The sequence below is a fragment of the Glycine max genome, chromosome 20 (assembly GCF_000004515.6).
Source record: "Glycine max cultivar Williams 82 chromosome 20, Glycine_max_v4.0, whole genome shotgun sequence".
NCBI classification, from domain to species: Eukaryota; Viridiplantae; Streptophyta; class Magnoliopsida; order Fabales; family Fabaceae; genus Glycine; species Glycine max.
The window spans coordinates 2167202-2186073 of NC_038256.2; the positions used below are offsets into that span (position 1 = coordinate 2167202).

At 31.6% G+C, this 18872-nt stretch overlaps 1 protein-coding gene and 1 pseudogene across 1 annotated transcript; both read right to left on the reverse strand.

The window, feature by feature from the left end:
* Positions 1 to 8436: 8436 nt before the first annotated feature.
* LOC100799048 (protein PHLOEM PROTEIN 2-LIKE A1-like) lies at positions 8437 to 10355 on the reverse strand. Its single transcript, NM_001255241.2, has 3 exons — positions 10006 to 10355; positions 9482 to 9600; positions 8437 to 8849 (listed from the first exon to the last, which is right to left on the reverse strand). Exons 1-3 carry the CDS (start codon positions 10342 to 10344, stop codon positions 8480 to 8482), a joined length of 828 nt encoding a protein of 275 aa, NP_001242170.2. The 5' UTR covers positions 10345 to 10355; the 3' UTR covers positions 8437 to 8479.
* A 5041-nt stretch (positions 10356 to 15396) lies between these two features.
* On the reverse strand, positions 15397 to 18273 carry LOC113000741 (flowering time control protein FPA-like; annotated as a pseudogene).
* Between the last annotated feature and the right edge of the window lie 599 nt (positions 18274 to 18872).

The following is an 18872-nucleotide window of genomic DNA, read 5'->3' on the forward strand; positions in this document are numbered from 1 at the left end:
CTATTTAATATGAATGTTAGTTCTTTTATCTTTTTACAATCTCTTTCTTTTTATTCTTCCATCGAAAATCATTTAGACAAAAGACTCGTGCATGCGCACGGGTTACCGACTAGTAACTTTATAAATCACAGCCCTTCCTTATAGATAAATATGCTATACGTTATTCCATTTTAATGTTTATATTAGTTTAAGCTGTTCAATAATAACTCACCAGTTCAAATGTTCAATCAATAATTCAGTGAACTACTATTCCTACCGAGTCAATTATCCATTAATTCAATGTTTAAAACACAAAATTCAGCTATTTTATATGGACTAGCCGTCTAGACCTGGACTCAATTAATAGCAAATTAAGTCTTAATTAACTTATTGTTACTTAATCTTTAAAAAGATTATTATTATAATTGAGTAATTTTTACTAAATAATTCTATTAACAAATAAATATTTAAAGATGAGACATAAAATTTATTCTTGATTATAAGTTCTTTGTAATCAAACAAGTAATTTCATGATTTTTAACTTATCAAAGAGTTTTCTAATACTTAATACATATGGTAATAGTGATTTCGATACAAATATCCATAGATAATTATAATTATATCATATAATGATCTGTAATATAGTTTCTAAGTAAATTTTATAATAGTATTTTTTATTTAAAAGTTAATCTTGATAATCATTAGATTTGGATAGTAATTATAATAATAAAACACAAGAGATTGAAAAAGTAGAGATTTCAAGAAGAAATAGAGATTGAAAATAGTAAAAGGGTTTAGAAAGATGCATTAAAATAAACAAACATAAATTCATTAAAAGTAAAAATGAATACATACACGATGATCATCTAAACTAGTAGTCAATTTTGATGTGCTACATTATCAGTGTTTGAGGAGTTAAGTGATAGTAATTCAAATTCATTGAAAATTAACAATCATAGGTCTTATTTATAAAATTCTAATACCAACAATTGAATTCTATGATTTTAACATGTATACAATCCTAAATACATAAATCTAACGTTATTTGATAACTTCATATAACTTTTTCCATAACTACTTCAACTCATATTTCGAATTTCGAAACGATCATGCTTTTGAGCATTTTCCAACCCCACCTGCCTTAAATAGAGTCATTAAAATTATCAATTTCTATCAAAATAAATTCCTTTGATGGCACATTCAACTTCTCAAATTTTAGTTCACGTATTGATCACCTATGAATGCACTCTTAGGGGGTGTTTGGTTTGGTTGTTTTCTGTTTTCATTTTCACTGAAAACAGAAAACGGTGATGAAAATGTGTTTGGTTTGATTTCTGAAAACATTTTCAGTGAAAATGAAAACAGTAAACAACTAGAAAATGAAAACAAAAAATTTTCGTTTTCAGTATTTTCAATTGAGAATAGAAACCTCATTTTGGTTAAAATGAAATTGCGGTGACAATGAATGTAGTTTTAAGCAAATCTAAAAATACAAAAAGACAATAAGTCAATATATCATAAATTTTCAGTATTTTTATTTCATGAAAACAGAAAACAAGAAATCAAACCAAACATGTTTTCAGAATTCAAATCTTTTGAAAATAAAAACAGTTTTCAGAAAATGAAAACAGGAAATGAAAACAGAAAATGAAAATGTAAACCAAACACACCCTTATTTTTCTTTAGAGACAAATTCATCAAAATTATATAAATTTCATATCTTAGAAAAATTTCACATAACAAAGATAACACTTATTTAACTCTATTTATTCTTTATATTATTTCAGCTAAATCATTTTGTGGTTTAAATTAAGAAAAAAGGGTGATATTAAAAAGAATTATATTGTGCATGATTACTAAACTAGCTACTTAGCCCTAAAGACTACCCTAGACTTTGCTTTCACTTTCACGGATATCACCCCCAAGTCACTCAAGTGAGGATTCTTGGGAGTGAGGAAATGATTGCTCAGATACGACAAAGTTGGCTTACTCACATTTTTAGGTTAACAAGCTTGTACACAGAAGAAAATGAAACACTTCAGCTAGTTTGGGATCTAAAAATACCGCCAAAGGTGGCAACTTTTCATGTGGAGATTGATCCTAAATAGGTTGCCATCGCGAGATAAACTTCTTCAGCACAACATCATCACTAATGTAACTGATGTTTGTTGGAGCAAAATAGGAGAAACAAGAAACACAAAAATCAATCTAAACACATGAACTCGTGAGAGAGAAAGATTGGAGGGAAATTTTTTTTATTCTATTGTATGTATTCTGTTACACATAATGATATGTCTATATATAGACTAACTCAACTAACTAACCACCATAATTACTAACAAACTAGTAACTGTTTTTTGAATTATCCTTAACACCCCCCTTTGATTCAAAAACAGTGAATCAACAACAAGAACATTACAACAACATTTACTGAACAAAACTTCTTAATCCTCCAAACTCTGAACTCCTATTTTCCTTCTCAGCTCCTTGAATTTGTCAGCCTTAGTCATTATGTCAGCTAGTTGAACCTCAGTTCTGTAATGCACTAGCTTAACCTTTCCTTTAGCCACTTGATCTCTTAGAAAATGAAATTTAGTCTCAATGTGCTTGCTTCGATCATGAGAGACTGGATTCCTTGCAAGATCAATTGCAGATTTACTGTTTACTAACAATTAAATAGCCATTCCAGTAATGATTCCAAGTTCTTGAAGCAAAGAAGACAGCCATGAAGCTTGACAAGCAGCTGAACATGCTGCAATATACTCAGCTTCACAGGTTGAAAGAGCTACAACACTTTGCTTCTTTGAGCTCCAGGATATAGGTGCACCAGCAATCATGAATATATATCCCATGGTACTTTTTCTGTCCAAAACATCTCCACACCAATCAGAGTCTGAATAAGCCACAAGATGTGGTCTAACCTTCTCATCTTGATGTGGGAATAAAATGCCCATATTCAGTGTACCTCTAAGATATCTCAAAATTCTTTTGACTGCAACCATGTGAGAGTGTCTAGGATCACTCATGAATTTGCTAATCATCCCAACACTGAATGCTAACTCAGGTCTTGTATGACAAATATACCTCAAACTTCCCACAATTTGTCTGAATACCGTTCCATACACCGTAGCCTCATTCTCACACTTATCCAACTTCAAATTCACCTCAGCTGGTGTAAGTGAAACATTACAGTCCATCATATTAAACTTATGTAGTACTTCAAGTAAGTACTTTCTCTTATGCATGAATAGACCTTTCTCAGAATGCTGAAATTCTAAGCCCAGAAAATAGGATATGGTTCCTAAATCAGTCATTTCAAATTCATTTTTCAAATTCTGTTTCAGCTCTTTAATTCTCTTGGAGCTGCTTCCAGTTATGAGTAGATCATCTACATATAGGCAAATGAACAATGCCTCCTGATCCTGGTCAGTAAGCTTGACATACACACCATGCTCAACTGAACATTTCTCAAAACCAGAATTAGAGAGAAATTTATCAATTCTCTTGTTCCAGGCCCTAGGTGTCTGTTTCAACCCATAGAGTGCCTTTCTTAATCTCAACACCTTTTCCTCATTACCTTTACTAATGAAACCATGGGGTTGGTGTACATATACTTTCTCTTCTAAAGGACCATTTAGAAAAGCTGATTTTACATCCAATTGCCATAATTTCCAATTTTTCCAACTAGCTATAGCTACCAATAGTCTTACTGTTTCCAACCTAGCCACTGGTGCAAAGACCTCTGAGTAATCAAGTCTTTCCTTCTGCATGAAGCCTTTTGCCACTAACCTGGCTTTGTATTTTGCCACTGTGCCATCAGGTTTCAGCTTGACTTTAAAAACCCATTTAACAGCTATTGGTGTCTTGTTAATTGGTAAATTGACCAATTCCCAAGTACCATTCCTCTCTATGGATTTAATCTCTTCAGTCATTGCTTCTCTCCATTTACCATCTGATATTGCTTCCTCAAAACTCAAGGGTTCAACATCAGCTAACAGCACCAAGTGTTGTGCTAAGTCATTTTTTGCAGTCACAGTACTTGAACTTGCCTGATATAATTGAAAATCTTTAAGTCTGGATGGTAGATTCCTTTGTCTTTGTGGTCTTTCTACATTTAAGTGACGTGGAGGTGAAAGATTATTATTAGGAATTAAGGCATTGGGATTTACCTCAATAGCAACCTCTTCCCTCGCTGAATCATCAGAAATGTCATTTTTCCAATCCAAGTTCAAACTAGTCATAGGAGTAATACTGTCCTTAGACCAGTTTCAAGCTTCTGTTTCCACATGATGAACATCTCTACTACACACCACTTGTTTATTCATTGGATTATACAGTTTGTATGAACCAATGGGGTTGTAGCCAATAAAGATCATTACTTCACTCTTGTTGTCTAGCTTCTTCCTTTTCTGATCAGGAATATGTTTATAGCATAAAGAGCCAAATACCTTAAAGTGTTTGATTGAAGGTTTCAATCCATACCAGGCTTCTTCAGGTGCCATCGAATCTAGCTTCTTAGTAGGACACCTATTTAGCAAATAGACAGCAATAGTAGCAGCTTCACCCCAAAAACTGTGTGGTAGATTCTTTGTTTTCAACATACTTCTCACCATATTAAGTATAGTTCTGTTTCTTCTCTCAACAACCCCATTATGTTGGGGTGTATAAGGTGCAGTGACGTCATGCATGATACCTTGATCGTTACAGTACATGTCAAACTCACTTGAGTTGAATTCTCCACCTGCATCTGTTTTGAGGATCTTCAATTTCCTTCCTGATTGCTTTTCTACCAGTGCTTTAAATTGTTTGAACACAGTAAAGACTTCACTTTTGAGTTTGATGAGATAAATCCAAACTTTCCTGCTCAGGTCATCAATAAAAGAGACAAAGTATTTATTGCCTCCAAGTGAAATAGCATCAAAAGGACCACACACGCCGGAATATACAACATGCAACAAATCACTGGCCTTGGAAGCAGTATATGAGCTGAAAGAATTTCTTGATTGCTTGCTGATCAAACAATTGTCACAGATCTTTTTTGGAGTCTGAATTGATGGTAATCCCAAAACCATATTCTTTGATTTCAGGGTTCCTAAATCTCTGAAATTAAGATGCCCTAGTCTTTGATGCCACAACCAAGATTCCTCATTTAAAGAAGTAGCATTCAGACACTGAGTTTCCATTGATGTTAGACTAACTTGAAAGGTTTTGTTTGAAGCCATAGTTGCCCTCATGACCAGCCTTTCATTCTGATCATAGATTTCCAGAAAGCCTTTTGGAAATCCTATGGTGAAGCCTTTCTCTAGGAGTTGCCCTAGACTAATCAAGTTAGTATCCATCTTTGGTACAAACAGCACATCAGTTATCATAGCATCCTTACCATCTCTTCTTTTTAACAATACATCACCTACTCCTTCAGCTTGAATTGATCTATTATCAGCAAATCTGACTGTGCTTTTCCTATTCTCATCAAAGTTAATTAACCAGTTTCTATTTCCAGTCATATGATTAGAGCAGCCTGAATCTATATACCAATTATTCTCACAGCTACTCATATCAAAATTTGTAGTCATCATAAGCAAGAGAGGTTGGTCATCAGACTTTACCTCGGTATCCTCTTTAGCCAAATATGCTTCATCATGTTGCCTGCCTTTGTTTTCATTCTGAGTGGCAGGGGCTCTGCATTCAGTAGAGAAATGCTCAAGCTTTCCACAGTTGAAGCACTTCAGTTTCTTTCTATCCACTATCTTTCTTCCACCTTTCCATTGACTGTTGCCACCTCTTCTTTCTGAGTTTTCTGACTTGTCTTGATCAGATCTTTCTTGATCCTGATAGTGAGAGTTCTTGTAATTTCCACCTCTGGAACCTTTGCCCCTTCCTCTTCCTCGAGATCCATTTCTTCCACCATTTCTCCCTTTCTTAGAAGTTTGAGCAAACAAAGCCTGATCACCAGACCTTTATGTGGATCTCTCCATGAGCCGCTGCTCATGAGCTTCAAGTGAGCCTTGAAGGTCTTCTGCCTTCAACTCATCTAGCTTCCTGGATTCTTCGATCGCCACAACAATATGGTCAAAATTTGGGGTTGGCGTTCTCAATATCTTTTCAACAATAGATTGGTCAGAAACTATCTCACCACATGCCTTCATGGCATTGGTATGAGAGATAATCCGATTAAAGAACTGAGCTATCTTTTCATTTGACTCCATTTGCATCAATTCATATTGGCGGCGAAGAGTTTGTAGCCGGACCTTTTTCAGTTGCTCCCCTCCTTTGTTACAAGTTTCAAGAATTGTCCATGCTTGTTTCGCATTCTTTGCATTGGAGATCTTTTCAAAATGTGCATCATCTATGCACTGGTGTAAGAGAACCAAAGTTCTACAGTCTTTCTTCTTGTTGTCCTTGAACGTGGCGCGTTGTTCTTCAATTGCCCCTTCAGCAAGATCAGGGAATCCTTGTTCCACAATGTCGTTTACATCTTGTGATCCCAACAATGCCTTCATCTGAACTCGCCATCGATCCCAATTCTTGCCGTCTAACATTGGAAAGTTCGTCGGAAAGTTTGCTCCTCCGTTTGGCCCCATGATCGCAGCGACAATCAAAACGAAACAGATGAAAGGAATGAATGATCCCTAGATCATGAACCAATGCTCTTGATACCAATTTGTTAGAACAAAATAGGAGAAACAAGAAACACAAAAATCAATCTAAACACATGAACTCATGAGAGAGAAGGATTGGAGGAAAATTTCTGTTATTCTATTGTATGTATTCTATTACACGTAATGATTTGTCTATATATAGACTAACTCAACTAACTAACCACCATCAATTACTAACAAACTAGTAACTGTTTTTTGAATTATCCCTAACAATGTTTGCTACCTGTGGTGTAATACAACGCAAGAGACAGTGGCACATGTGATCCTCTCCTACCCGAAAATATCTCAACTGTGGATGGATTGGTATATATAGACAAGAAAATGTCATAACAACTTTGCCAAACTCAATGAAGACTCACCTCTGGCAGCACATGTTCCCAGTAAGTTCGATCAAGGAGGCATGATTGAGAGCTTTGATCTGGACAAGATAGGCATTGTGTATATGGCGTGTGAGGAACAACAATATTTTTGAAGGCATGGATTTGGATACTGGAAAAATCAAGGAAGAATTCACTCTCTGCACATGGTCATGGCTCCGGTTCCTTGGAAAAGCTACCAGTTTGTCTTTCAATCAATGGTCGGCTTGTCTAGTAACATGCATTCTTGGCATTAGGTAATTGACATGCACGTTGCACATTGGTTTACCTAGCTGCATGAATTTCTATGGCAAGTGGGATTGAGGTAGTTTCACTCCATCCATAATTCTATGTTAGGACATTTATTACGTTTTGTTTTCAGGGGATTTATTACAGGTGAATCAATGGTAGGGACATTTGATAGGTAGTTGGGAAATACACAGGTTTGACTTCTTGGTGGGTTAACTCTCATTAGTGGCAACCAAAGCTATTAAAGCTATTAATGATATGTAACCCATATAGAAACACTAACAAATAGTTTGGTTAGCCCTGGTTGGGTATTTGCTTGTACCCTTTTTTTGTAATTAAACTCATATGGTATCAATACAACACTTTTTATTTGGCAAACAAAAAAAAAACCTTTAACCGATCTTATTTTAAATGATGTATCATTTTTTATTATTGGTGGAATAAATTATAAGGGAATATTTATTGTACGAAATCTTGTTGGATTTTGAGAAATGTTATTCCTAAGAATATTAGATAGAAATGACATTTCTGATTATTTCAAGAAAAATGTGTTTGATTAACTATTTGAAATCTTTTTTATATTTTTAGGAATATTTAAAATATATGTTTAATTCATATTATTATTTCTAGGAATATATGTTATATTACTAAAATATCTTTTTTATATTAAATAAATCATTATATTTTATATCAACAATCAATTATATCATGAATTGATCTACATAACTTGAATGTTGTGGATCATTAAAACATACATATATAAAATTAAATTCACACTTAAATCATAATTGAAGATGTTTGTACAATTTTCATAGGATGTGAAACAAACCAAAAAGAATCATAGAAGAAGATATAAAATGAAATTCTAATTTACAAATTAGCAAAAATATACAGTAGCGGGAATAATAAAATTGGTAGCTAAGTAAAGAAGTAGTTGAAAAATGGATATTAATAAGGAGTTACATAAGCCAAATGGGCAGGCCAGCAAAAATAGGTCACCTACTCTCTTTTTTTTCGTTTTCTTGTTTTCTTTTTGTTTTTGTTTTATTAATCAAATGATTGTATTTTTTTATTATTTTTAACATAAGTCTAACTTCTTTATTTTTTATTATTATTATTAATTTTGACGCACACCATGTTGCTCTATTCTATTTAGAGAGATAAAAATGATAATGAGAATGAGATACTTCTGTGCACATGGTAGAGAAGAGAGTTTCATAGCTTATATTCTATTTCCTAGTTCTTTGGTTTGATGGCAACACCTTCAATGACAAGCCCTGTCTTCCACATGCCACCTTCATGTTCATACATAGATATCTCCATCTCACCAACATCTTTCTCAGATGCCACAAACTCACCTACTAGAATCTCTATCCAGCTCTCCCTAGACTTCTCCATTAAATTTTCCTTGTGTTGTTGTTTCTTTCCTCCAGGAAGGACAAGTCTAACATTTATTGGAAGTTCCCACCCCTGAGCCGAATCTTTCAACATTACAATAAATGACACTTGATATAGAATTCCAGGTGAAAGCATTCCAGTGCCAAATTTTCCATTCACTTCTAGCCAGCATACCATTTTCAGTTTAGCCAACTCTATCATTGAGCCACTGCAACCAACATGCATATACATATAAAACAAGTTTAACTAGCCATATTGGACTAAGTTAACTAGACATATATATATATATATATGTGTGTAACAAATTGTTATGAAGGCAAAAACAAACAATATAACTAACCTGCTTGTGAATTTTAATTTATAGATATACTCTGTTGATCATTTTTCTCTCAATTTTAATTTGAGATGATATTTTAAGGTTAAATTAGTTTTTTTTCTTTAATTTATTTTTTAGATTCAATTTGATTTTTTAATTTTTTTTTCAATTTGATTCTCTAATTTTTAAAATCGATTCAATTTGATCTTACCATCTAAATTAGGTTAATGGTATTAATAAATTATATTTTGTGGCAGTTTAAAATCGTTCAATAATTTTAAATCCCACAAAATACATATTTTTCAATATTGTTAGATTAATTTAAACGAAAAAATTAAATTGAATCAGTTTTAAAAATTAGATAATCAAATTAAATTAAAAAAATTAAAGAATCAAATCGAACCTAAATAATAAATTAAAAAGACAAAAAATTAATTTAACATATTCTTAATTAGTATTTTTAATTTATATATCTATATATATTTTTTAGTGAAACTCTTACATAATTTGTGAAAAGTGTGTACCTTTCTTCTTTGTGCTGTACCCATTTCCAATAGTTTGGATTTTCTGCCCAGGTGATTGAGAGTGCTCTTGCGTACAGCATGAAACAGTTGCCGTTGGACTTCTTCTCTACCCAATATTTCTGTGTTACAAATAATGATAATCACTATGAAAATTGTTCAATCTGTAATTAAATAAACTCTTAAATTGCAGTTAGGGGATCGCGGTTGCAGTGAGTCAAAAAATCTTTACCTTATGAGCAATTGCAAAAAAATGCAACTAATATGGTTGTGATGCAATTGTGGTGATTCAAAAAACCTTTGCGTTGCAGCCATAATTACTATTGCAGACCACAATTTAAAACCATGAACAGAACTCTTAAATCGAATTATTAGCTCAAACTCTGGTAGCAGGAAATAATCATAATTTAAAGAACAAATTTCAATGGCTCTCAAGAATCTTTCAATTGTCAACCTAGGGAGAAAGGGTGAGGTAAGAAATTAAAGAAACTACTCTTGAAACTGATCATGAACGAATTTAAACTTGCCTTTGTTTTGTGGTCTAAGAACACCCCAGCATATAGCTTATCCAACAGAGATTTATCAACTGGTGAATCTGCATTACTTTTCAGTATATGTTCATAGTTGTGTGGGATCGGTAGTCCTTTCAAAGATTTCACTGGCATCATAGTGGCATTATTATCTACTACTGCCTTTGTTCTATCCTTGGAAGCTTTTGTGTTCCCTTGATCAGGAGGCAGCAACGATGATTCCCTTCTTCTGGTGGGTTCATGTAGCTGTGGCTGTGGCTGTTGGTGCTGTACATGTTGTGACTGTGGCTGAGGCTGTTGAGATTGCAGTTTTTCATGTGATTCAGAAGCCCCCATTTTTCTTCCTCTACTATACACGTTCAGAGTTGATTATATAGGTTTCCCTAGCTAGTTGATATATCTAAACCTAATTTTTGTGTATACAAAAATAAAATCTAAGCATTTTGTAGTGTATATTTCAAATTAGTTTAATTACCTATTTAGTCTCTATAATTTTTAAACTTATATTTTTTAGTTTATATAATTAATAAGAAAAATTTTTAATCTATAAAGTTTATACTTTAATTCTTAAAAGGTCTCTGTCTTTAATTTAACTATCATATTAAAAAATTTTAACAATAAATATCTTTTAAGAATTAAAATGTAATTTTCAGAGAATAAAAAATTTATTTATTAAACTTCAGAGACTAAAAAATTCAGTTATTAACTATATAAATTAAAATAAATAAATTTAAAAATTATAAAAACAATTAAACTTATCAAATTTCTGAACCGTTGTTATTACTTTTTCTTTTTTTATTCTAAAGGATAAGATGCTTTATGATAATGAGGAGATATATAAGAAAGACTAGTTTTTTTTTATCATTCAAGAAAGACTAGTTAAGTAGTTATATATGGTTATACGGTTTAACTTTTATAAAGGGTTAAACATATTTTTACTTATTAAAGAGTGTAGTTCAATTGGTTTTATATTTAATTCCTACGATAAAAAAAATGTTTTTTATTTTTTATAATATGTAAATGACTAAATGAACAGTGATTTTTTAACTTCATTTTGCTAAACATTTCATTAACATTCATCTTTTTATCTATCTATTTTTTCTATTACATTACTAGATGTCAAATAAGTTTTTAAGTGTAAAAGAATAAATTTTATATGAAAATATGATAAAAAATTATTTTTCTAAAATAAATAATCTTTCTATTTATCTCTCATTCATGAAAATGTTATAGATGTGATCATTGTCTTTTTCAAAAAATGCTCCTGGTCAATTCTTTTATTTATAAAAATAAAGATCACCACTCAATAGGTGTAACATAATTAACAACACATGTTATATTTGTGAGGAATGATCAGAACTTGAATCCCCACAGAATTCATTTTTAGAGAGTATAAAGAACTTTATATATGACTATATTTAAGATTAGAATGAAGTGTTCAAAATTGAGCTAAATTGTTTATCAACCATGAAACCGGTCCAAAAAAATCGAAAACCACAAAAAAATTAAAAATCACATATTTTTTGTAATTTGGTTTGATTTTTTAAATCTTTTAGTAAAAATCTGAATTAGATCACATATTATAATTATATTAATTTTATTTAATAAATGTTGAACATATTATGTAGTTAGTTTTATTTTAAATTTTTAATGATTATAGTATGTAATTTATAGTATACTTCTTTTTATAATAAGTCTATAATATGTTATTTTGTTGTGCTAATTAATAATAAATATTACATAATTTATGATAATTTTTTTTGTTTTGTAATTAAGATGCATATATAATTTTTATATATCAAAAAAAAAATGTACCAATATTATGAAAAATTAATGTTAAATATCAAATGATGTATAATTTATCATTATTTTAAAAAAGAATTTGTAATTTCATTTTATAATCATGCTAAATAAAAATAAAAATAATAATTTTCAATTAAAATATGTTTTTCAAAATTAAAGAAAAAGAAAATTTATTTTAAAATAATCTAATAATCATGTAAGTTTAATTAATAAATTTTAAATTATGATAATAGATTAAGAAAAAGTAAAAACGCACGAGTGTTAATGATACTCAATGAACTATCTATGTTTTGACAACCGAAATAGTTATAAAAAAATATTCTTTACTTTCAGAAAGTTAAAATGTTATTCCAAGATAAGGCATCAGGTGCATGTGTGTGAGTTACACTACGCCAGAAGTGCAAATAGTGTCACAATCCATGTTATTCTGATTCCTTGTCATGTCTTTATCTTTCATGGTGCTCTTTGCATCTTTGCCACCAAAACACCTTTAAATAAATTACAGTTGTTCGCTTCAATTATCTTGGCATGTCAATTCACAATCCATCACGCAAGCATAAACATCGTCAAAACCTTATCAAAGGGTAGGCTTGGATACTTTTGAATAAAAAAATAACTTAATATGCAGCAGACCAAAAAAAAATATGAAAATTAAATTTGAAAACTAAAGAACAGATTGTCGTTCCCCTAACAATTGATACTATTGCATATAGTAAGTGGCAGATCCAGGACCTGTGTGTCAGTGGGGTAATTTATTTTTAATAATAATTACCATATGTACGATGATAAATACATAAACAGATCGAGATACAAGAAGAGTGAAAAAAAATAATGAAATATTTGTGATTTTATTAAAAATAAGAGGATTTATTTACTATTTATTTATGCAGAATCTGAAATTTTAATAAAAATTAATATTTTTATTTTATTAACTTTTAATTATTAGATAATTAAGAGTTTATATTCTACTTTGGAAGGCTTTTTAAACATTGTACGTGATCTGCGGGCTTTATCCTTAAAAAAATATAGGATAAAATTTTGAAGCATTAATTTAAAAAAATTGAAATTTTTAAATTCTTTTATTAGTAGAAATGTAAAACATAACATATTGAATTAGGTAACCGATATAAACTTACACAAATATAATATAAGAGTTTAATGATTATATATTGTTAATATAAAATAATTTTATACCGTCATTTAATTACAAATTATCATTTATAACTTTTTAGTTATTATAAAAAGTCAACAAATTTATTATATAAAATAGTTTTATAAAATTATTTTACATTATTAATGAATATTTCTTTTTCTCATATTGTAATATTAGCAAGCATGTTTGATAGTTTTATTTGTTTCGTATCTCATAAAATGAAGTTTTTTTATTTCCATGCGTTAACTTGTATTGTATGTGAAAAAATGTAACTAATTTAAATATTTATGTACATAATTTATTTATTTTTAATTTCTTGTATTAATCAATTGCTTGTTAGTGAAAAATAAAAATAAATCGGTTGTTAGTTATGATGTGGTTGGCTATTGGTGGTTATTGATCCAATATGAACTGATTTTTCTTTTAAACTATTGATTGTTATGGATAATATTTTCAAAGTTTATAAAACTTAGTTTTCTCTCTTTTAATTTTAAATCATTTGTTTGCATGTGTTATTTTGTTTTGATAAGTTTATCCATGAACGCATGTGGTTATTATCATGATGATCTCGAACTACACATTTGGGAGAGTATACTTCTAGGAGGTTGTGCTCAACTAAAAAGCATTAAAGTTAGATCACTCGTTTGAAATCACTTTAAACTAGACTTCTAAGTTTTTGCTTTTGATAACATCAATATTTATGGTTAATTTTAAACATTAATATTACTTTCTATACATTTTTTTTCATCCTTCAAACTCATTTTTTTATGACTTTTATAATATCTTTATTCTTTAAGAAAGTGTATATAACATAACTTAAATCTATAGGTTTTTCTTGCATATGAAATTTTCTTGTGTTTTTCATGTAAATTTCTTTTGTTTTTTTTTTATTTTCTTCTATTTTTAATATGTTTGTGCTGAATTTTCTATGATTTTGATAAAAATATTACTATTTCCTTAAATTCATTAAATTGATCCATATAAAATTTCGATATTTTTTTACATATTCTTGTGCAAATTTTGTTTGCATAAAAAAACATAATGTCTTGTGTAACACCCTAAAATTTCCTTCTTAATTTATTTTTTTCTATACGTGTAAAATTGCATTGTTGAGGATTTGACAACAAAAATTATGCATTGTGTAATTTAGTTATATGCTTGCCTAATTTAATTTATTCTTTGTATGATATTAATTGTATAAGTTTTGTGTTAGTCATATTTATTTTTAGTGTAAATAATTTATTTAGTTAGTTAACAGAAATTTGAAAACTGTCTGAACAAAAATTTCATCTGTAGCAAAATTACATCACGCACTAAACAGTAGTGTAATTTAACTATGGGTACACGTATTCCTAGAAAGTTTAGCCCAATAACCTAAGCGATTAAGATAAATTTACTAACTTTTGTATAAAAAAACAAAAATACTCATTTTTGACAAATCATATCCCTTCCATTTTTGCTAGTTTTGCAAAAAGAAAAATCACCCATTTGAGGCATGGAGTGGCAAGTTGAAACATGGCCAACTAGGGGTCATTCAAGTGTCAATGAACATGTCAACATTGAAGCCTAAACCTTACCTCCTAGCTCATTAAAAAAAATCAAATTAGAACCCTTTATTCTCCTATTTTACACAAGTTCTACCACTACTAAAAAAAGGAGCTTCAACGACGCACCTTCAACAATGGTCACAAGCCAACTGTCTTAGTAAGGATGCAGTGGCATTTACGTAAATAAATGTCAACTCAATAAAGACGGTGTTCGAAAACCCGTCTTTAAATGAACTATACAGCGAAGGTTGTTGCAAAGATCGTCTTAGTATGGTCTTCAGTGGCATTTTTGAATTAATGACATACAAAGACGGTGTTATTAATACATTGTCGTTAAATTCAATTATATAATTGAATTTTCGATGGGCCCTGTGTCTCGCTCAATCGAAAGCTTGGAGATCGAAATAGGGTATTTGAGATTACCTATAACTTTGGAGATTGAAAGACTGGCCATGTGCCCACTTTGTTAGAAAGCGCTTGGAGATCAAAATTGTGAAGCCCTTTCTACGGCGTCTTCTGTATCATATTGTGAAGCCCTTTCCACGGAACGAACCCTCAGTCCCTGTTTTCCAGGAAATGAGCCTCTGTCGCACCACCGTGAGCTGAGGCTGGTGTCGTGGCCTTAGTGTGGCGCGCGCCCTAGCTAGGCTAAAGTTATTGTGAGCTGCAACTATTTGTTAAATTGTTCGTTCGGTAAGCTTCCCTTATGTTGTGCTTAATGTTTCAAAGTTGTAAGCACTATATTCTTATTGTTTTGTGTGCTAACCATCGTTTCAACGGTTTTCGTGTGCAAGGAAATTCTCCAAGTCTACTAAGTTGTTGCATGAAGTAAAACCAACCCACATCATCTCTCTCTGTCTCTCATTTTGATTGAGGTAATGATAAATGTTTATTACTAAAACAAGCTACATGGTTATATATTTCTTTATTATTGAATAGTGAAAAAAAGGAATATATGGCTTGAATTGGTTCTTTGCATATAAGTATGCTTTTGTTTTATTTTAACTTTTAACTATTACTATTATTAGTTGAAGACACACAGAAACATGTTCATATATTGCGTTTATTATAGTTTATAGTATATACTAGTCATTGCAAAATGGATAAGTGTTTATACTCATAGCGTAAACCTTGCACAAGGTGGCTTGATGAAGGTGCAGATCTTAAGGAGCAAATTGTTTTATCACACATTTGGGAATGTTCAATCTCAAAAAAGTGGTTGTTTGTTTGCAACCCAAAATGCTCAAAGCAGTGCTCTAAACTTCAAAATAGTAGCAATAGAAACAAGAACAGTAGCATATGGTGAGACTTGAGAGAATAAAATACAGAGTTCATACCTAAGATATTTGCCCAAATGACATATTTAGGAAAGTCCCGTACCACATACTCGATTCTTTCAAAGAGAGACATTTTTCTCACCCCAACAAATGCAAAATCTGTATTTCTGTTGGTTCTCAAAGGTCTACCTACCACAACCCCTGTACAATATTTACTTGGTCGTTTTGGATGGATCTTACAATAGATAAATCTTCTAAGATATTGAATCCAAGAATTGCAGTCACCACCTTCTGATTTCTTGACCAAGGTTTTGAAGATTGCAGTCATCACCTTCTGATTGCAGTCACCACCAAGAATTTATCTTTTTAAGTTCAAACACTCAGACTTGCATATTTCTCACATTACTAGATAGTTTTCAGATTTAGAAACCAGAGATAATTTAGCCAAAAAAAATTGCAACTAAGCCATGCCACAGGTCACAAGCAATGTAGTTTACACCTATGGCTTAAACGATTTGGGGAAATAATACAATATAATCATAATTCCAAGATGTAAAGAAAATAATCAACCTAATTTATTATGATATAAAGGATTTCTTCATTTAAAAGAATTAGTGAATGGATAATTACTTACAGAAGACAATTCTTATTGTTGATTTCCTGGCCCATGCACTCCTTGTGTTTGTTGTTGTTGTATCTGTTAGAGAAGGCTGGCAACAAACTATAGTGTTGATTGGTACCTCTGGTTCTTATCAGCCTCCAATTTTGACACTCCTTGGCCAACTCCAAATAAAGCTGGTTGAAGTTGTTGATTTGTGGGCCCTAAATTAACTTTGTCCACTGTAAAGGGCATCACAGATTATTGTTGTGATGCAGCATTGGCAACTTGATTTGATGAGGAAATAAAATTATTAGGTTGTCAGAACGCGTTAGAACTATATAAAACAGAGGCATCTGTTCCCTAAACAACTTCATAGTCTTTCTCAGTGCCATGGGGGACTTCCACCTGATATTGTTAACTGACTTGAGGAGACACAGCTACCTGTCCATTTTGAGGAGGTAAGATGAAATTAGTCATGGGTGTACACGAAACAGCACCTAGCTGCTAGAGGCTGGAATTGGTATCTTGGAAACAAGAACTGCCAGAGACCACTTGAGCAGGGTGGTCAGTAGAAGATGCATGTGGATAAGGTTGATATTGAACATTATGAATACTCCCAAATTGTTGAGGAGGATGACTAGAAGGATCAGGGATTTGCTGAGCTTGTTTCCACAAATGAGATTGATTTCCATCATTAGGTGCAACAGAAGGAAAAGATGGCTTCACAATAGAGGGACCAGCCATTTCCATTGGGCCACCTGTGGTTGATGATTGCGTAGTTGCAAGGAGTAAAGAAGTTAAACTTGCAATAAGTTCAGGTGTCCATGTAACAGCTTGGGATGCAGAAGTAGTATAAGTAGGAGCATAATCAGAAGGAACAGAATGAGCTGAAAGGGGGACATTTGTAGCTAGATGAAGTGGTTTTGGCAGATGCTTAGAATCCTCATGCAACAATCTGTTATAATCCATTGGTAAAACCTGTTCCTCCTTTACCGATATTGAACCATATTCAGCTTGCAAAAGAGGAATCTGTTGCATATACTGAGTAGAGGGTGAAGGCAAATGCATTGGTTGTTGCATAGATGTGCTACTTGGAACTAATGGAAATTTAAGAACCACACCATATAAGCGTTCAGGTCCTGTGACTTTCAAAACCTTGGTTAAGAAATCAGAAGTTGGTACTCAAGAGCTATCATGTACAATTACCACAATCACACACCTCTCAGCCTATAACAACTATATGTTTTTGCTATTTTTGCATATAATTATAAATGCTATGCTCCATCAAGCACAAGGATTAACATAATATATATCATAGTTTATATGTGTACAAATATTAATAGCAAAGCTTTTACACAAGGACAATAAATGCAAATATTAGCTTTTACACCCAAAAAAAAGGCAAATGAGCATCATCATGCAGATTTTGGGCTTGTTGGTTAAACATGCAAATAAGTTATTGTAAGATTGTTGATATCTTTTTTGAATAAGAAAATTTTAGTTAGCATCCACACCATGAATTAACGGATGCGAAATCAATTTAGCTTAACAAATAATCTTAGAGTCAATAATTATGGGTATAATTTTTAGAGTCAATAATAATCTTATCTTACTCAAAACACTATTACCTTTAATATAAATTGCATGTGATTTATAAAATAAGAAAAGAATTATTTTTGTAATTCACATCTAGTTAGTAAGCACAACATGAAAACTGACATGAAATTAATTCAGTTTAACCAATAATATTAAATTTTAAGACTTGAGTATAATATATTAATTACTTAGAGGCATTGTGTACACTGATAACAGTGTGAACATATCAGCTGGGGTGGTGAATGCCACACTCACAGATATTGTGTACACTGATAAGACACTTGCCATATATCATGTGGAGCAACCTCTCATTCCTTTAGACTTCTCTAAGCCTAAGCCTATAGCTTCAGCACCAGCTATGGCCAAGGCTCCTAAAGCTGATAAGGAGAACTCTTCAGCAGAAGATGAGGATCAGGCTCAGGCAGCCAAGGACAACTCAGATACAACACGTTTTGTTGGCATTCATGGAACAATGTTGGTGTCCATTGGAGTAGCTCTGCTTACAGTAACAACTACAATGTCATTTGGAATGTTTGAGCAACATCCATTTCCAATTTCCTCCCATATTTTGTTGCTCACTTTGAATACTAAATACTAAAATGGACTTTGAAATGTGATCAAATCTTTTAACTAAATTTCAAATTTTGATATGTTGAACTTATGATTCTTATTTAATCCATCCTCATTATTGATGTATATATTTATTTTTTGGTTCGCAAATGAAACCAAAATATTAGGTTAAGCAGCTAAAGTTAATACATGTTAGAAAATACTAATTATTAACAACAAATAAATAATATCATAAATCATTTACCTCTCATTGACCATCTGTGTATGCTTTACCAATTTGTTTTAGTTGTGCCACTGCTTTGTTTGGAGGAATGGAA

Bases quoted from the DNA above. Each gene is read 5' to 3' on its own strand.
- LOC100799048 (NM_001255241.2), bottom strand. From the start codon at position 10,344: ATGGGGGCTTCTGAATCACATGAAAAACTGCAATCTCAACAGCCTCAG. The intron at 9,601-10,005 runs GCAAGTTTAAAT...TTTGTAACACAG, and splicing joins TCTTAGACCACAAAACAAAG to AAATATTGGGTAGAGAAGAA. The intron at 8,850-9,481 runs GTACACACTTTT...TGTTGGTTGCAG, and splicing joins GTACAGCACAAAGAAGAAAG to TGGCTCAATGATAGAGTTGG.